At 35.8% G+C, this 18,427-nt stretch overlaps 2 protein-coding genes across 2 annotated transcripts; one reads left to right on the top strand and one right to left on the bottom strand.

Moving 5' to 3' along the window:
* Window positions 1-480: 480 nt before the first annotated feature.
* On the bottom strand, window positions 481-1,071 carry LOC132611765 (uncharacterized). The gene is made up of 2 exons (XM_060326142.1): window positions 709-1,071; window positions 481-621 (listed from the first exon to the last, which is right to left on the bottom strand). Exons 1-2 carry the CDS (start codon window positions 1,069-1,071, stop codon window positions 481-483), a joined length of 504 nt encoding a protein of 167 aa, XP_060182125.1.
* Window positions 1,072-6,933: 5,862 nt separating this feature from the next.
* Window positions 6,934-16,971, top strand: LOC132610156 (uncharacterized). Its single transcript, XM_060324446.1, is given in 11 exon segments — window positions 6,934-7,162; window positions 7,628-10,284; window positions 10,287-10,928; window positions 11,024-11,116; window positions 13,897-14,049; window positions 14,157-14,320; window positions 14,405-14,552; window positions 15,056-15,178; window positions 15,295-15,382; window positions 16,404-16,611; window positions 16,878-16,971. Coding segments are annotated over 10 exon segments (3,708 nt in total). The 5' UTR covers window positions 6,934-7,162; window positions 7,628-8,205; the 3' UTR covers window positions 16,888-16,971.
* Window positions 16,972-18,427: the final 1,456 nt, after the last annotated feature.

Here is an 18,427-nt window from a genome sequence, read left to right as displayed (position 1 = left end):
GCACAGAGACCAGTGTCCTCCAACTTATGCTGATGCAAAAGAGTGATAAGGTGTTCATGTTGCTCCTTGCTGAACCCTTATAAAAGATCCTATGACTTTGGAGTAGGCATATTTTGACCAGAACTAGAGGAACTAACAGGAGAGGAGGATTTTATACCTTGAACACAAGCAGCAGAACCCTTCTCGCCTTTGGAGAATTGATAATCAGGTGGATAACCATGGAGTTTGAAACATTTTCCAATAAGGTGTCCTGATTTCTTACAATATTTGCAGAACAAGGCAGAATTATTGTTGGACATGTTGTTTGTGGGAAAGTTTGGTCGTTTATCAAAGTTAACCTTTTGGGGATATCTTTGGGCCCCAACAGAAAAGAAGCAGACTCAGATGCAAAGGAAGGTAAGGAAGCCTGAAGTTCAGACTGTTGTTCATTATGGATGAGCATGGAGTACACATTATCTAAATCAGAAAGTGGCTTTATCATCAATTTCTCCTAATACCACTGTAAGACTCATTCAACCCAGCAAGGAACTGATGAACTCTTTGTTCTTCTTCTAGCTTAACCCATTCTTCCTTGCAGTCACAGGTGCCAGGTGGATATATGATAGAGATAGTCAACTCATCCTACATTTTCTTAATTCTGTTAAAATAAGAGGCTATGCTAGATGATCCTTGAGAGATAGAAGATATATCTTTATGTAATTGAAACACTTTAGTTCCACTAGCCTGACCATACCTCCTTTCAATTTCTTTCCATATACCTCCAGCAGTCTCAGTGTGAATCACAGTTTCAGCAATTTCTTTATCTAGACTATTAAGAATCCATGCAATTACCATGTCATTACACATCACCCAATTATCATAAGTAGGGTCAGTCTCAGCAGGTTTAACTATTTTACTATTTATAAAACCTAACTTTCTTTTAGCAGATAAGGAAATCAACCTTCCCCTCCTCCAACTCCCATAACCAGTCCCATTGAATGGAGTAGTTACAAGAGTTATCCCTGGGTAGTCAGAAGGATAGAGGTATAGTGGATGAGTGTTAGTAATTTTAGTTTGGGCGTTTGAACCCATGATTTCGAAGCAATGAATCAACTAAACAGAAATCCTAATTTCAAGATACAGTAGAGTTTACCATCCTTTTTCAAAACTCAAAGAAGCAGAGTCTTTTCATCTAGAAAATGAGCTGAATTGAGGAAATAAACACTTTGCAGTACCACTCAAACAAGTACACCATAACTCGAACTAATCGAACAAAACGAAGTTCACCAAAACTCAACCAAACCGGTACAAACGTCAACGAGCAGTTCAAACCCCAAAAATACCCGCTATAATTCGAACAAATCAAACCAAAACAGTCCCCAAATTTCAACAAATCAGAACGGAAATCAAACTTCAATGAAATAGGTCGGGGTTAACACCGCTCAACTGGAAATGACAAGATCTTTCAAGATCTGTGCTTGAATCGTCAAAAAAACACGATACAAATCGAGTCAAAAAATATATTTCCAAAAGAACAGATTGAGGGTAACACCGCTCGATAGAGAAAGAAAAGATCACTCAGAATCTATGGTCTGATACCATGAAAACTTAAAGAAATGCGCAAGAATTTGAAATAAACTAAGATTGAAACCCTAGTTCATAAGAATGTTCCAGAGAGAGAAAAGAGATATTATTTCTGTATTGAAATTGGCAAGCGTGTTTTCTGTACAAATACATTGAGTATATATAATATGTACATCAACAATAAACCCAAGTGGGTCGGGTTACAGCTGGTCCAAATAATCAAAATAGCCCAAATGACTTAAGCAGGCTTCTGAGGCCCATCTCTATTTCTAACAGCACCACCGCCACCGACTCTCCTAACTCCCACCCATCCATCTACCCTCTACTCTACTCACCCATCACCCACCCACTCTCCACCCCCATCCCACTACCCCCCTCCCTCTTCCAATCCTACCACCACCCACCACCTAATCATATTTTTCATCGCAACCACCACTATTACCACTATCATCATAACTAGCACTGCCAGTGGCGGAGCCACATAGAGCCCAACCCCCTCGGAGGAAAAAAAATACTGTTTTTACAAGGTTAAAATTATTTTTTATGTGTATATAGTAGATGTTGAACCCCCTTAGGCTTCTTCGTATGTTTACTTTTTTATATTTTGAGCCCCCTCGGTAGAAATCCTGGCTCTGCCACTGAGCACTGCCACCAACTACCACTAACACCATCGTTATCCACCACACATTCTCCAGCCACCACCACTAACACCACTAATAACTAACATCAACCAACTCTGTCATCACAACCACCTCTATCAACCGCCATAATTGCGCTAGTCACTACAACACCAACCACTTCCACCATCACAACTATCTCCACCAACACCAGTACAAAGCATCTCTATCATCAATAACGAATATAAATGCTTTTCTTTTTAGCAAAAATAATTTAATTTTATTAGATTTATATTTATTTTGTAATATTTAGTTATTTTTTTATTTGAATTATATATTTATTATGTTTAAATAAATATATTATGCACATTTAGATTTTGATAAACAAACTGTCTTAATCATTAAGTGTTCAGATCTAGTGACAACATCAATCATACAAATACGCATTCAGATTAAGACGTTTTAATCTTTATGATAACAAATGAAGCCCTAGATGTAACTTTGGAGTAACGCCCGAAAACATAATTGGGTTGATTGTGTATACATTTGCAAAGTTTGTCTCATTAGGAAATAATCAACCGGTCAATTAAAGAGGACAAAGTTTTAAGTACATATTCCTGATGAGCATCTCATTATGGGATAGTCAATTCTCAGAATAGTATTATTCAATTACACAATATGCAAAGACTGATCGACCTATCCGAAAATGCAGTTACTACTGTTGTTAATTTGGGATTACAGTAGAAATTCATTAATTTTAAATTTTGACTCCCATTGTATGATGATAAGAAATGAAAAAGTTAAAGAATAATAAGTATAATTAAAAATCAGGTGATAACCAGGGGCAGATTTATAGCATGTCGAGGGTGTTCGGATGAACCCCTCGGCAAAAAATTACAGCGTATATATAGGGTAAATTTTCTGTATTTATATACATATATTAACTTTTGAACACCCTGAGTAAATGCAAAAGGTTAGCTCAAGCGGTTCAGGGGGTTCAAAATTTTCATGTGTCCTAAGTTCAATTCCAATTGACAACATTATTTTTTATATTTAGCTTTTGTTGTTTTTTCCGAATCCCCTGAGTGAAAATTTTGGATCTGTCACTGGTGGTAATAGTTATTCCCTCCGTCCCAATTTAAGTGTCTTACTTTCCTTTTGGGCATGTCCCAAAAAGATTGTCTCTTTTTATATTTAGTAAGTTGACAATTTAAACATCTTCTATGACAAGTTTATAACCACAAGATTAAACGACATTTTAGTACATTGCACACATCTTTAATTTAAGACAACAAGATTTAAAAGTCTCTCTTTATTTCTTAAACTCTGTGCCTAGTCAAATTAAGACATTTAAAATGGGACGGAGGGAGTATATTATCCGAATTCCACATAGGTCAAGTAATGATATTTATTCATAACTTTTCTATTAAATAAAATGGGAAAAGACATTAGCATCCCCTGAACTTTGCTCAAAGTTGTTACGACACACCTTACCTATCACCCCCCCCCCCCCCCAAAAAAAAAAAAACTATTTTAAAGTGTAATAAATGTCACCCTATGTGCTGACGTGTCATAGAGAACTAAAATTTTGGCAGGCAGTGAAATACACGCACTGCCCTGTGAATTTCACAATTTTTAAAATTTTATTTCATTTTATTCCTTTTTGTTTTCTTCTTAAGATTAAAGGACATTTTAGTACATTGGACACATCTTTAATTTAAAACAACAAGATTTAAAAGTCACTCTTTATTTCTTAAACTCTGTGCCTAGTCAAACTAAGACATTTAAAATGGTACGGAGGGAGTATATTATCCGAATTCCACATAGGTCAAGTAATGATATTTATTCATAACTTTTCTATTAAATAAAATGGGATAAGACATTAGCATCCCCTGAACTTTGGTCAAAGTTGTTGCGACACACCTTACCTATCACCCCCCCCCCCCCCCCCAAAAAAAAAAACTATTTTAAAGTGTAATAAATGTCACCCTATGTGCGGACGTGTCATAGAGAACTAAAATTTTGGCAGGCAGTGAAATACACGCACTGCCCTGTGAATTTCACAATTTTTAAAATTTTATTCCTTTTTGTTTTCTTCTTAATTCCGAAATGTAATGGAAATATTATTTTATATTTAGAAAATGAAAGGACAATTGTTATTGTTATTGTTTTTGTATGAACTTGAGAAAGAATTAGAGATGTTGAGCATGCTCGAAGGTTGTTGAAGTTTTAAAGTTGAAATTCAAGTGCTAAACTCATTTTAGATCCTTAGTTGTTGATGAGATTCGAAAATGAAGAAAGAATTTCGAATCCACCTTTATTGAACCTTGAAAAAGCTTGAAGAACAAAAGAATAAATTTGTCAAAATTCTTAATTGTTGACCAAATTGATTACTGGAGTCTGGTGATCATGTTGTTTTGAAGTTGTAGTTGACATTTGAGTTTGATTGTGGTGCAGATGTAGCTGAGTTTTTGTTGAATTTTGAGATCAAAAATTAAATTTGAAGCTCTTAAAAATGGGATGAAGAGCTCTTGAAAATCAGCTTTAACACTAACACATGACTATTTATATAGATTGGAGCCTTTTTTTTTTAAAAAGCCCAACGCGCTTGAAGGAGTTATTCTCACATCCTCCTTCATGTAAACACCATAAGGTGTAAGAAAATACAGGAAAAAAAAAATTAAGGGGTAATAAGACCGAGTAAAAATAAGATGTGTCACTCCAATTTGACTAAGGTTGAGGGAATACTAGCGCCTTATCTATCCCAAAAAAATTCTAGAAAGTTAGTATACGTGTAGCACTAAAGGACTATGACTTCTGACTTGAACAGTATGTCGGCATCGGTGCTGGTAATAATACAGTTAGTTTTAAAATTTGAAGAAAGCTTTAGTTTTCAAGAACCCCCAGTTGGAGCCAATGAACCTGCTCATCACGATTCACGCTAATAAAGGCAATGGGGCCTGCCTGGTCTTTCAATTCTTTGTGTGTGTGTTTTTTTAATTACGCGGGGTAGAGGAAGGAGAAATGAAAAAAAAATTATAACGTGGGAATTCGAACTTTCATCAATAAGATAAAAATGCAGGTAGTACTCCTGAGTTATTTTATTATATGTAAGATCCCGTAAAGGTTTTATTGATACTCCACCCGTCCCAAAATAAGTGTTACTTCAGCTCATTTCACATCCATTAAAAAAAATAATAAATACAAAATATAGTTTACTAAGATATTCCTATTTATTAGATGTTTTCTTGAAAATTGAGCAATATAAGAATAAATAGTTCTTTTAACATAAGGGTATAATTGAAAACAATTACTATTATATTTTGTGTTGAATTCGTAAAGCGCCACTTATTTTGGAACAATTTTTTTATTAAAACGACACTTATTTTAGGACGGAGGGAGGGAAATCTCCTAGCGAAAAGGGTACAACAAGTGCTTCCATATTTCCTCAACATAAGGGCAGCGATTGATAGTTGAACCCTCTTTTTCAAGTCCCTGTAGACTAGTTATTGTATTTTTCCAGTGTCTTCTATTTTATTTTCTTACTAATGACTTTACTTGTGCCGAGAGTCTATTAAAAACAATTTTTTTATCTCCACAAAATATTCAAAACACATTGTACAAAATAAAGATAGAGTTTGTGTACGCTTTCCTCTCTCCAAACCCACGTACGAAATTGCATTGTATTTGTTGTTATTGTCGTCTTAACTGAAAATTAAAGAAGATCCAAATTGAACAAAAGTAGCTAAAAAGAAACTAGGTTTTCGAATTGGGGACACTAAATTCAAGCTGTATATGTTACTATACCCTTAGGGGACCCATCTTTGGTGAAAACAAAAGCAAAATTAAGTTTTCATATGCTGATAATTTTATCAAATTTTAAACTATTTCAGGTAACAAAAATCAATCACAAGCAATAATTTAGAATAAGTATACAATTTGTCACCTGAAACTTGTTAGAAAATATTACAATAAGAGATTTATTCGCGAGTATTTATATCAAATCTTTGATCAGTACAAGACATGTGTAGTCTTACACATAAATTTTATTATGATTAAGTGTACGCATTATCACTTTACTTGTGATTTTTCAAAATTAAGTTTTTAAGCTGTATTAAGGAACATATGAAACAAGCAAATATTTTCTCTAAATTGCTCGGAGATAATATAAACCGAATCGCCGATGATCATTGTAGATATTTCTTTTCAGCGATCATAGTAAAGAACATGGGGTCCAAAAAAAAAAAAGAAAAAAAAAAGAACATGGGTCCACTGTATAAATTGCACTTCATAAATAAGTAGCTGATAGGTCCTTATGACTGACAACTTTCTGACCTCAAACCATACAAGTGTCCACGTAAGACGCGCCAAAAGAAATACTAACGTAATACTCGTTCTGTTCTCTTTTAGTCCGTTTGAAAAAACAAAAAATTTACACCTTTTTAATTTTAAATTTTTACATGAGATATTTGAAATCACAAGATTAAAAAGATATTTTAATATATTCTACGTATTCTTAGTTTAAGACTATAAAATTCAAAGAACATTTCACAAATTTCGTGTTAAATTAAAATCAGCCAAACAAATAGAAATGGAGGGAGTAATATATACTCATATATCCCTTTTTCAACCTTAATTGATTAATGGATCAGTTAAAAGCACTTTTCAGGTTAATCACTAAAAAAAGGGTAATGAATAGTCCAAAAAGAGCATATGTGTAATGTATGTACAAACAAATAGTAGTAGTCCCCTTGGTTGATGCCGCTTATATTTCTTTACAAAAATGTGTCTCTCTCTTCATTGCCTCAGATTTAAAACTTCCGGCTTAAGCCACTCTCTCTCACACTTTCCTAAATTTTCTCATTAATCTCTTAAATTTTAATCTAATTGATTATTAAACCCGGTTTAATATTAATTTCACCCACTTTCCAAATTCAGGCGTTTTAATCAGCTATGGGCAAGTGAAGCACAGTAATTCTACAGTATGTATCTACTGTGTGTGTGTGTGTGTTTTTTTTAACGTTGGTGTAGCCGTGTAGGGGCATCTGATCAGTAATATTATATCCAATTTTGATCGAATAATTAGAGTATAGTCCTTTGATGTAATTAGAGTATAATTTTAAGGTTTTAATAAGTTGATTGTTGAATTTTAACGTTGATGTAGGGGCATCTGATCAGTAATATTATATCCAATATTGATCGCATAATAATCGCATAATTAGATTATAGTCCTTTGATTTAATTAGAGTATAGTTTTCTAGGTTTTAATAATTTGATTGTTGAATTTTATTGTTGATCTGATCAGTGATATTATATGCAATTTTGATTCGCATAATCAGATTATAGTACTTTAATGTTTTTCACTTTTGTGATCGGTATATTAGTTTAGGTTTTTATCTTTAATTTTTTATTTTGTTTTGATACGTTGCTGGGAATTTAATTTTCAGATTGATTGGTTGATGATCGGGAGGAGAACTACCGAAGGAAAAGGGAAGTTCGTCTGATTGTTTTGCTGTTAATATTTTTCATTTTTCAAGCGGAGAGGTTATAGTGCTGCTCGGGGGGTTTGGTATTTTCTGTGTGCATATACTGTAGAGGGATTGTCTAGTTGGAGACTTATATATTCTTGTTAAATTTTTTGTTTTGACTATATTAGTGTGAATTACCTCTTTATCAGTAGAAAAAGGAAGGAAAAAAAAAAAAAGAATAAAGAAGAAAGAAGGATCTCAGTGTAAGTAGGGGAGCAGGAAGGTCAATTTTGCTATTTTGTGTAGTTGGAGAAGTACTTATATTCTTTTTTGGATATTTGTTTTGTCTATATTAGTGTGAGATACCTTATTTATCAGTAGAAAAAAAAGAGAGGAGAAAGAAGGATCTTTGTGTAAGTGGAGGAGCAGGAAGGCCAGGTGGTAGTTGTTGGTGTGAAAAATCTGTAGTTGGTGTTTTAGTTTAGTCCAGTGAACAAGTAAATGGCATCTAGTTAGTATTGTTTATTGAGGCCTTGAACTGCGGAGATACTGGTTATATGCAGTTAAATTCATCCAAAGATTTAGCTGAAACTATGATCACTGGGGTGCCTGGTCCTTCTGGTCAATGGATCCAGCAAGAATCATCTCAGCCTGTTATCTTGAGTGATGGCATATCTTTACACAATAATGTAAATAACCATATACCTGTACAGACTGGTGAGGTATATTCTATGGAATTTCTTCAAGATCCTTCTTCAAGAGTAGTTCCTATTGTGTCCGGCGTTACTGGGATGCATGATAGGAGAGCTGTGCCTCAAAGTAAGCAAAGCCAACATGCCGGTTATGAAGAGCTCACAAGACTTCTTGGGTTGACTAGAATGGATTCTGACATTTCTTCTACAAGAGGGTCTAGTACAGAACTTGAAAATGGTATTTATGTAGAGAATGAACTTACATATAGTCAGAAAGTTGGCTCTTCTGGGCATGTCCCTGTGGGAGCTACTTCAGGGACTAAATCTGAATCTTCAAAGTCATTAAAATCTTCTGGATTAGGAACGTCAGACTGTTCTACTGGGAAAATAAAATTCCTATGCAGTTTTGGTGGTAGAATATTGCCTCGACCTAGTGATGGAAAGCTCAGATACGTTGGTGGAGATACACGTATCATTTCCATACGGAAGAATATTTCATGGGAAGAACTTATGAAGAAAACATTGGCCATCTGTAACCAGCCTCACACTTTCAAATACCAGCTTCCAGGAGAGGATCTTGACGCCCTAATATCCGTCTCTTCTGACGAAGATCTTCAGAATATGATAGAGGAATATTATGGCCTCGAGAAGCTTGGGGGCTCCCAAAGGCTCCGGATATTTTTGGTTCCTTTAACTGAATCTGAAAACTCATGCCCTGTAGATGCTGCTACTGTTCAACCGACTGACCCTGATTATCAATATGTTGTTGCTGTTAATGGTATTGTTCAAGGGGATTCTTCTGCTCAGGAGAATTATTATGAGCAGTGTGTACGCGATGAAGCCAGCAAGGTGATACCTAAGGTAGACTGCAGCACTGGTCTTTATGTCCCACCTCCTGCTCAATTGATTGGTGAATCTCAGAATCAGGTTAAGTTTCCCAATCAGTCTACTCCTTTTTCTCCTGTGCTTGTTCAACAGGGAGACTACAAGACCGACTCAAGGAACACATACAATAACAAGTTGCCACATGGTGGTGATGAATGTCCAGTGTCGGTTAGCAGCACCCAATCAGTACCTGAAAACCCGAGTGGATGCACTAATATTGGTTATTATGCCCCGCAGATAAACCTGATAAATTTGCAGAGTCCTAACAAAAAAGATGATATCCCCCAGCCAAGCCAATCGAGTGAATTGCTTTCACATCACCATGGTCTCAGCAGAGACTTTGTTCCTCCTACATTGGAACAATGTGATGGAATCTTTCAACAGTACTCTTTTGAAAGAACAGAACCCAAGGAAGGGACAGTCCTATCTGAAGAGCCGAATGATGAAATGGCTGTATTGCTGGGATACACTTCCGCTGTTGCTCAAAATGGAATTCCGCATGCCTTTTCGGATTCAAAACTTCAAGAACATGGAAAAAGATCACCTTACTGCTCACAAGAGGGAATAATCTCATTTTCCTCTTTGAACTTTTTACCAGCTCAGTTATCTTCACATGGTGTGTCTGCTGCTCTGCAGGGAAACCTAGGGTATCTGCATCAGAATACATACCCAGTCAGTTCTCATCATCACATTAGGGTACTTAATGGGGAATCAAATGAGGCCGCTGACATGGTGGATTTGCCAGAGTTGCCTTTTGACTCAGATTCACTGAATAAATGTGGACCTATGCAAAGAAATATTAATGGAACAGACACTAGATGCAACACAGCTAAAGCAAATTTGGAAAATTACCATCCCGGTCTGAAAAATTCAAGTTGTGAGATGGTAAGTGCATGTGCTATCAATAATGCACTTCCATGTCGTGGTGGTAAATTTCCTGATAACAAATCATCCAAAACAGCTGTGAGTTCAGAGAAAAAACTATCTGATGCTAACTCCGCTATGGTGTCTAATATGGAGGTGATATACCTGGTGAAGCATCACAAAATTTTGACATGAACATCATTGCACCAACACCTTTAATTAATACACTAAATGAGCGGTCCCAAAGAAACCAATTTGAGAATGCCTCAGGGGGGATAAAACAGGCTGAACCTGAGAACAATACATCCTGGGTCAAGAGTTCTGAAGTTGCTGGGAGGATTTCAACTTCTGAAATGCAGTTTCATGGTGCAGAAACTCTGAGTGATCTTCTGCCTGAGTTGTCTGATGGCCTGATTTCCCATCATTCCCCCATGCCAGCAGTCGTTGCATGTCCTCAAGATACTTTTGCCAAAGAACCTTTGCTAGTATTCTCTGAGGAATTGTCACAATCATCAGTTAGGCAAAACCCAACCAAGGATGCTGCTTTTAGGAGAGAAGTTTCTCTAATTGATGAAGAATTTACTAATTACAGTGATCAGAATGTTGTGACTTCTGGCATTGGTGAATTTTCTAGTGAAAAGCAAAAGATAGAAGATGCTCCAGCTAGTAAGAGTATCAAAGATAGCCAGCAGGTTCTGAATGCAAATGGAAGAGATATTAGATCACCCAGTGGTGACTTATATGCTGCAAATCTCCGAGATTTGGAAACCATTGGTGGTGAAGTCATATCTGCTAGTGCTACAGAAGAGGTACCATTTTCCCCTGACTTGGGGTTGGAGGTGAAATTCTATTTCATTATGATGAATTGGTGTATGATTTAGTTTACTAAAAGCTCTCTTATGCTCATATAGTTTTATGTTGATTATCTGGCTAGGCGCAGGACGCCAACCCCAGTGACGGAGATAAGGATAATTTAATCACTGATGCTATGATAGCTGAGCTGGAAGCTGATTTGTATGGTTTACAGGTAAATGATCAATTCCTTTTGTATCTTAAACCTTGTTGGAAATGCTCATGATAATATTTCATTTCATTTCTCCCCCTTTTCAACTATAACGTCTTATACTCTAATCTTGGGTATGAGTCTGAAAGACTTAAAAATCATTGCCTTCTTACAGCCCATACTACCAGCAGCAGGCCTCTAATATATCCAAAGGAGGACTCAAATGACAAGGCTTTGTCCTTCACTACATATCCCTCCCCCTCTCTCTCCTCCTGCAATACCTTGATCCTTTTATCATAGGTTGTTACATGAAGAATATCTTTGATTTATTGTCGTCGTTAAAGATTTTGTGGTTCATTTCTTGGCAATGATAATGGTCTGCTATTTCTAGTCTTGTCATGTGCCTCGGAGGTTATGGAATGATTTTATTGCTTATCAACTATGTTTCTCTACTGCTTGCTTATATGGAATTAAGAATCTAGGTAAATCCAATAATCTACTACAGTGAGCTGCTCGCTCAAATAGATTGGCACTACTTGATACAAGTTGTATCAAAGGGGCTTCTGGTAAATAATGAAACTGTGCATCTGGTAAACAGAAATATGGATTGTACAACCATTGGTACCTGTCTTTCAATTTGGAATAGAGTAACGAGGCTGATACGTTAGACATTGTCAAAAGTAAAATTTTGATGGAGTGGCTGATAATACTTGGATTCCCTGTTAATAACTACTCATTGAACTTCTATAAAAAAGCTGCTCATTGAACTTCTCGATACCTACTTGTAGTTATAGATTGTCCGCAAGTAATTGTCCAATTTTCAAAAGTATAACTCTACCCCCAAAGTCTCCAAATATTTTATGTACTCAGTGGAAGATCAATTTTTGCACTGATGCTTGATCTCTATTTAGATATGTGGTGAAATGCAGAATTGAAGGACAAATGTGTCAGCCAGTGTGACACAATGCATTGTTTTAGTCTGTGGAATGGGAAAAAAAATTCGATGTGCTCAATAATATCTAAACCTAAAAAAGGCTCTCTTGAGTTCTGACTTGTTTTGTATCATATCATAAAACTAACAAAGACATCTTAATTCTGTCAAGAGAACGAAGTAATCTTTCTTAAAATATGAAAAGTATGAGAAATTATATTTTTCTAGTGTATAATGAAACTATGTAACAATAAAACATTTCTTTCTTTTACGCTTATTTGTTTGAGTTTCATCTGTACAAAATCTGTGACATGCTTTAGAATAGGGGTGGGCATAGTTTGGGCCAACCCGAAATCCAAACCGAAATTCAAATTTTTTGAATATTTGGTTTGGATTTTTGGATTATGGATTGGACTTCGGATTTTATTTTCAAAATTTTTGGATTTCGGATTGAATATCGGATTTAGTACTTAGGATTTTTGGATATCCGAAAATCCAAATTTTTTATACCTTATATTTAGCTGTACCCGTATTATATGTGCCCAATGCTAATTAGTCTAAATGTCCAATAGATTAGTACCATATGACTCTTAACCATTACAATTTCAAGCCAATAAAGAATTTTCTATCAAATTAAATACTAGTATAATATGGCTTGCAAAGCTGGATTTTACTTCACTACTTTAAGAATAAGGAAGCTTCCAATGAAACAAAGAGAACAATTTAAAACTGAACCATGTGACTTGATACATTTTGGTTTAGTAGTAACAACTCTTTGTTAAATCCACATATTTGGTTTCACATTATGCTAAGACATGTAACTTGGTAATTAGGGCACATGAACTCCGTTCCTAATAAACCTGCCTTAAACGCTCAAAAATCAAAATCGAAAATCTGAAATATCCAAACTGATTCACCCGAAACCGAACTTAAAAAATCCAATCCGATCCAAGCTTATTTGGATTGGATATGGATTGCAATTTCTTCAATTTGAAAACCGAAAATCCAAACCGAACTTTTCATATCCAATCCGACGGCCCGAACGCCGACCTTGCTTTAGAATAAAAAGGTAATAATTTGTTAACTAAAGTTACCATCCAAGTTATTAGGGATTTCTCTCCAGTGTCTGCTAAGATGCTCCGGTCTTTGGTTGACGCTGTTATGTGGAAAAGATATACCAAATTTCCAGCCTGTTGTGTTTTAGAACACCCTAGGTACAGCAGTCCTTGGCAGACTATGCATCTTACTCCCTGGATATAACAAAATAAACCTAATTACATTCACCAACCTTCTAATTTGCCAATCTGTCCTAGTTGACAACTGACTTTAATAGTCACGCCACATAGTATACGTATGCTTAGCCATTAACTTATTCTGTGTTGGTCATCAGTTGGCAATTCCTTGACTAGGTTTGATATTTTTGTATGTATCAGTTGTCACTACGTTGACCAAGTTCAATCTGTTGATCTGCTTGGGAAACTGCTCACTCATGCTTCTTTGTTTGAGCACACCTACCCTGTCTGTCTACCCAGCCTTTCCTGTGTAATCAGAACTGGAGGGCATGTATTATTCTTTTTCTTATTGAAGCGTTTCAATGCACAAAAAATCTGTTTATTGCTGAGTGAAACTAGGCTGAAGGATCTACTGGACAATCCCTGAAGAATTAATTTTGTAACTTGATCTTGTTTTACCCTTCTTTCTTCATTTTAAGAGAAGATGCAAACTTATATTTTTTTCTTAGAGTTTCAATATGTTTGCTTTCTTTAACAACGGCAACAACTAGGCCTCAATCCCAAACAAGTTTGCTTTCTTTCTTTTAAGAGTTAAGTAGTTCATACGTAATCAGTAAGCTGCAGCTGATGTTACATCGCAGATCATAAAAAATGCTGACCTTGAAGAATTGAAGGAGTTGGGTGCTGGGACATATGGTACTGTTTACCATGGAAAATGGAGAGGAACAGATGTTGCTATAAAGAGAATCAAGCGGGCATGTTTTTCTGGGAGATCATCACAGGAAGAAAGGCTGGTGGGTTTCCTGTAACATATCTTCCAAGCATATCATTTTCTGCTGGATTATCAGCGGTGTTTATGATCCTATTTGTTAAATTCATAATAAAATTATCCTTTTTCCAGATCAAGGACTTCTGGAGAGAGGCACAGATCCTCTCAAACCTTCATCATCCTAACGTGCTTGCATTTTATGGAGTGGTTCCTGATGGGGCTGGGGGAACTTTGGCAACAGTGACTGAATTCATGACTAATGGATCACTTCGAAACGTTCTTATTAAAAAGGACAGGTGAAGCTGCTTTTTGTATGTTAATTAGTTCTACGTGTTTCTCTCATTCATAACTTAATGTGATCTGCTAAATTCCTTGTGCAGGTCACTTGATGGTTATAAGAAACTTCTAATTGCCATGGATGCAGCTTTTGGGATGGAGTATTTGCACTCGAAAAACATTGTCCACTTTGATCTGAAGTGTGACAATTTGTTAGTTAGTCTGAGGGACCCACAACGACCTGTATGCAAGGTATTTTTTACCATTACGGCAGGAATACATGCACTTTTGAGTATGCAAGAATAAATCCGGAATGAATCATGAGACTGCATATTCTGGTGACTTGTCAGCATGAGTTCGTATGATTCAGCTGTTATTGATGTTGGAATAGTATTGGACTGACTTCTGGTCAGATAGCCTTTCTGTTTCAGAGGCACATTACTTTTATCTACAAAGCTAAAAGCTTTTAGCCAAATTTGAATGAATGATGAATGATATTGGAGTACTTCCACACCAAATAAGATTTCTACGGTAGAATTAAGACCGATAAAGACATTTTATGATGAATAAAGATTACCGCACCGCCGTGTAGGACACCTAATATATGAGAACAGCACATTCTTGTATGCTTATTTTGTAGGGTGAATCCAGGTAGATCTACTGATACATTTTCATAAGATAATTTAATCCCATCTGAATTTTAGTAAAAAAGCTTACCTTGCCACAGCGAGTTATTTGTAAGATATCTAATGCAGGTTGGAGATTTTGGACTGTCAAGGATTAAACGCAATACTCTTGTATCTGGAGGTGTACGAGGTACTCTTCCCTGGATGGCACCTGAACTGTTAAATGGTAGCAGTAACCGAGTATCTGAGAAGGTTAGACTGATTACTGTAATTGACTATAATCAGATATGCCATAAAGCAATAACATCTGATAGTAGCTGTTTAAGTATCTCATAAAGCAATAAAATGGAAGGTTTGGTTTCAAACAGGTTGATGTTTTCTCATTTGGCATAACAATGTGGGAGATCTTGACTGGGGAAGAACCCTATGCAAACATGCATTGTGGGGCAATCATTGGTAAGGCTCTGATTACCTGTTAGACCAAGTGAATATTTTATGCTTCATAACAGTAATGGGAGTTATATGCTTATACTTGCATGACCAAGTCTGTGCTTACTTCCAGTTGAGGTTCATAAACAATTCAAAGGAGATGATATCAGTTTAAAAAACCAGATCGTTGATGATTAATTTTTTCTGTGCTATAAATCAATGACTTGACAACATGCCAGCTCAATTATATTTTATATTATATTATTTTCTGAAAAAATATCATATAGTTCAATGATTTTATACATATGTTCCCCTTCAACCTTGTTTCTTGAACATTTGCTCTAGTCTTGTTAATTGTTGCTACTGCTAATGTGCTTGAGAATTCTCCATTCTTTTAATACATGTGAAACTCGGAAATGTGAGGCAAAAGCCAAAGTGTCTGGCCCTGTCCAAGCTTAGACTTCCATAATTTTAAGTTTTTAACAAATTGACTTTCTGCCCTCGTTATTGCAAGTGTCAGTGCTAATAAACAATTCCTATATTGGTCGTTCAAAAGGTATACCCATGCATCCGAACTGAGCTATTTTTAACCAGTAACCCAATATGGCTCTGCAAGTTCAAGGATCTAGCCTCAAAGCAGAGATCCAGTCAAAAGCATTAATCTTGCTCTCTGAGAGTTCCATAAACCTAGCAATTCAAGAAATATAACCACTTGACTCTGCAACATTGGATCATGTCATTTCTGATATTGTAATGTATTCATAGTCTGAGAGGGATAGGACTGCTAATACACCTACTTCGTCTGGTTCGATCATATTAGTGCTCAACAATGCTGACTGTGTAGGCCAATTCACACCTAATTGGGCCAGAAAGATATAAAGAGTGGCCAGCTTACTTGCTATTTCTGATAAGTGTTCCTTATTGATGAATAGAAATTAAAAACTAATGGTCCCTTCCTTTGAGGCACCGGGAAGGAAAGAATTTCATCTTAATGATTTCCCACCCTTTCCAATTTGACCTTTGTTTGATTTGTTTATAATGGCTGTAGGGGGGATTTTGAAGAATACTCTTCGGCCTCCAATGCCAGAGCGGTGTGATCCCGAGTGGAGGAAGCTGATGGAACAGTGCTGGTCTGCTGATCCTGAAGCTCGGCCATCATTCACGGAGATTAGAAATAGGTTGAGTTCTATGTCAGCTGCAGTCCAGGCAAAGGGGAATAGCAATTCAGCAGGACATGTCAATGCAAACATCCCCGTGTAAGTCGTAAGGAAATGTACCTGCTTCTGTACTTTCGATCAACTTGGCGGAAGCATTTGGAAATAGACGTCTTCTTTATTTTGCTAATAGAGTGCACTGGTTCTCTCTCTCTCTCTCTCTCTCTCTCTCTCTCTCATATTATGTGATTATAATTTTTGTATCATTTAATTCATTCTTTGCAATGTAACTCTTCTAGTCATAGAATTAGGCGTAAACTGCGATAGTGTGTTGAGGTTACTGAGGTTGTTTTTTTCTTGGAAAACAGGTGTATATAGACGTGTACTCAAGGAAAAGAGTGTATCTTTTTGTTACTTTGCTACAGACTTGGAATCTTCTATATGAGTCGCTCGTTCATTTAATTACCACTTCACTTTTTAGTGCTCCTCTATCAAGGAAAAGATTGTTTCTTTTTGTTCTTGGCAGACTTGGAATCTTCTAAATGAGTCGCTCGTACAGCTTCACTTTATAATCTCCTTATATATATAAAGCAGGGCAATGGGCCTGCTATTGTGGCATGTCTCAAACACCAGCATTTGCATTTATTTATTTTTGTAAATTTTTTGCCTTTATTAAATTTTAATAATAATTAAAAAGGACTCAAATAATTCAACCATCACTTTAAAAAGGTTTACCGAAGCGTTGCTTTTAGATTTAAAGATCATTAGGGAAAAAGTAACTGCAAATTAACACGCCCCTTCACCATCCCTTGAAAAAGTCCAAACGTCATCCCGTTGATTCTATTTCTTGCTTTAATCAATGGGATAAAAGGATGTTGCACTACATATATGGCCATACACATATTCTCCGTTCATAATCTCTACTCTCGAACGTATCTTTGCCGTTATATGGAGAGTGCCAATTCTTTTTCTTAACCAGTGAAAAAATTTTTGCAGATACAGTTTGTCGAATTCTCTGTTTACAGTTTTCTCTTAACATAATACTTTGATTTAATATTTTTGACGTTATATAGAGTGTGTCACAGATTTTTTATCTTAGTTGAAGAAAATTCTCAGGTACATTTTCGGAATTTTCTACCTGCAGTTTTGTTTTTATATAATCCTTAAATATAATACCAAAATTATAATAATTCACTTACCTTTTTCTTTAGGTTGCTGATTTGTTCTTTTTTGTTTATGAATTCCAGTAAAACATTGCTGGTGAAGAAAAAAACAAAGTTGCCATGAAAAATAAGTGTTCTCTTTTCCTTTCTATATGGTTGCAGCTTTGTTCTTGGTATTGTGATGGTTTTCTAACCAGTCGAAACTAAAACACCATTAGAATTCTTATTTCCTTCGTAACGGTGTCACAAATTGCACAAGAACCAAATCGGTATATTTGCTCGGAGCCAGAACATTACATCCTTCAGAATAGTGTGCGGGTCTTACCTTGCCTGTTTTCTTCTCTTTAGCTGTAACAATATTTTAAAATTATCTTTAGAAATGGAAAAAAGAGATTACAATATGATCACAATAGAATGTAATAAATGTATTCATGTCAATGTGACCAATTGTACTACAAGGTGTCAAGCCGTCATGCTTATTCACGTCATAAATTTTTAATGATTTTGCTTTTGAAAGTCCACTGACTTTATAATTTATTACCTTTAGTTATTTAAATTTTACATATGTCGCAATCTTTATGATTCTCTTTCCCTTCAAAGTTATCCTTTATCCATCATCTGTGATGAATCTATAAGCAACAATTATGTGGTATTGCAAACAGATCTGGATAACAAGATTTGGTTCATTGGGTGGAAGATATGTTCAATATGCCGTGAAGAGGGCCTTCAGTTTGCAAAAGTTGAAAAGATAATGG

The sequence above is a fragment of the Lycium barbarum genome, chromosome 9 (assembly GCF_019175385.1).
Source record: "Lycium barbarum isolate Lr01 chromosome 9, ASM1917538v2, whole genome shotgun sequence".
Lineage (NCBI taxonomy): Eukaryota > Viridiplantae > Streptophyta > Magnoliopsida > Solanales > Solanaceae > Lycium > Lycium barbarum.
This window is presented reverse-complemented; position numbering and strand designations above follow the sequence as displayed.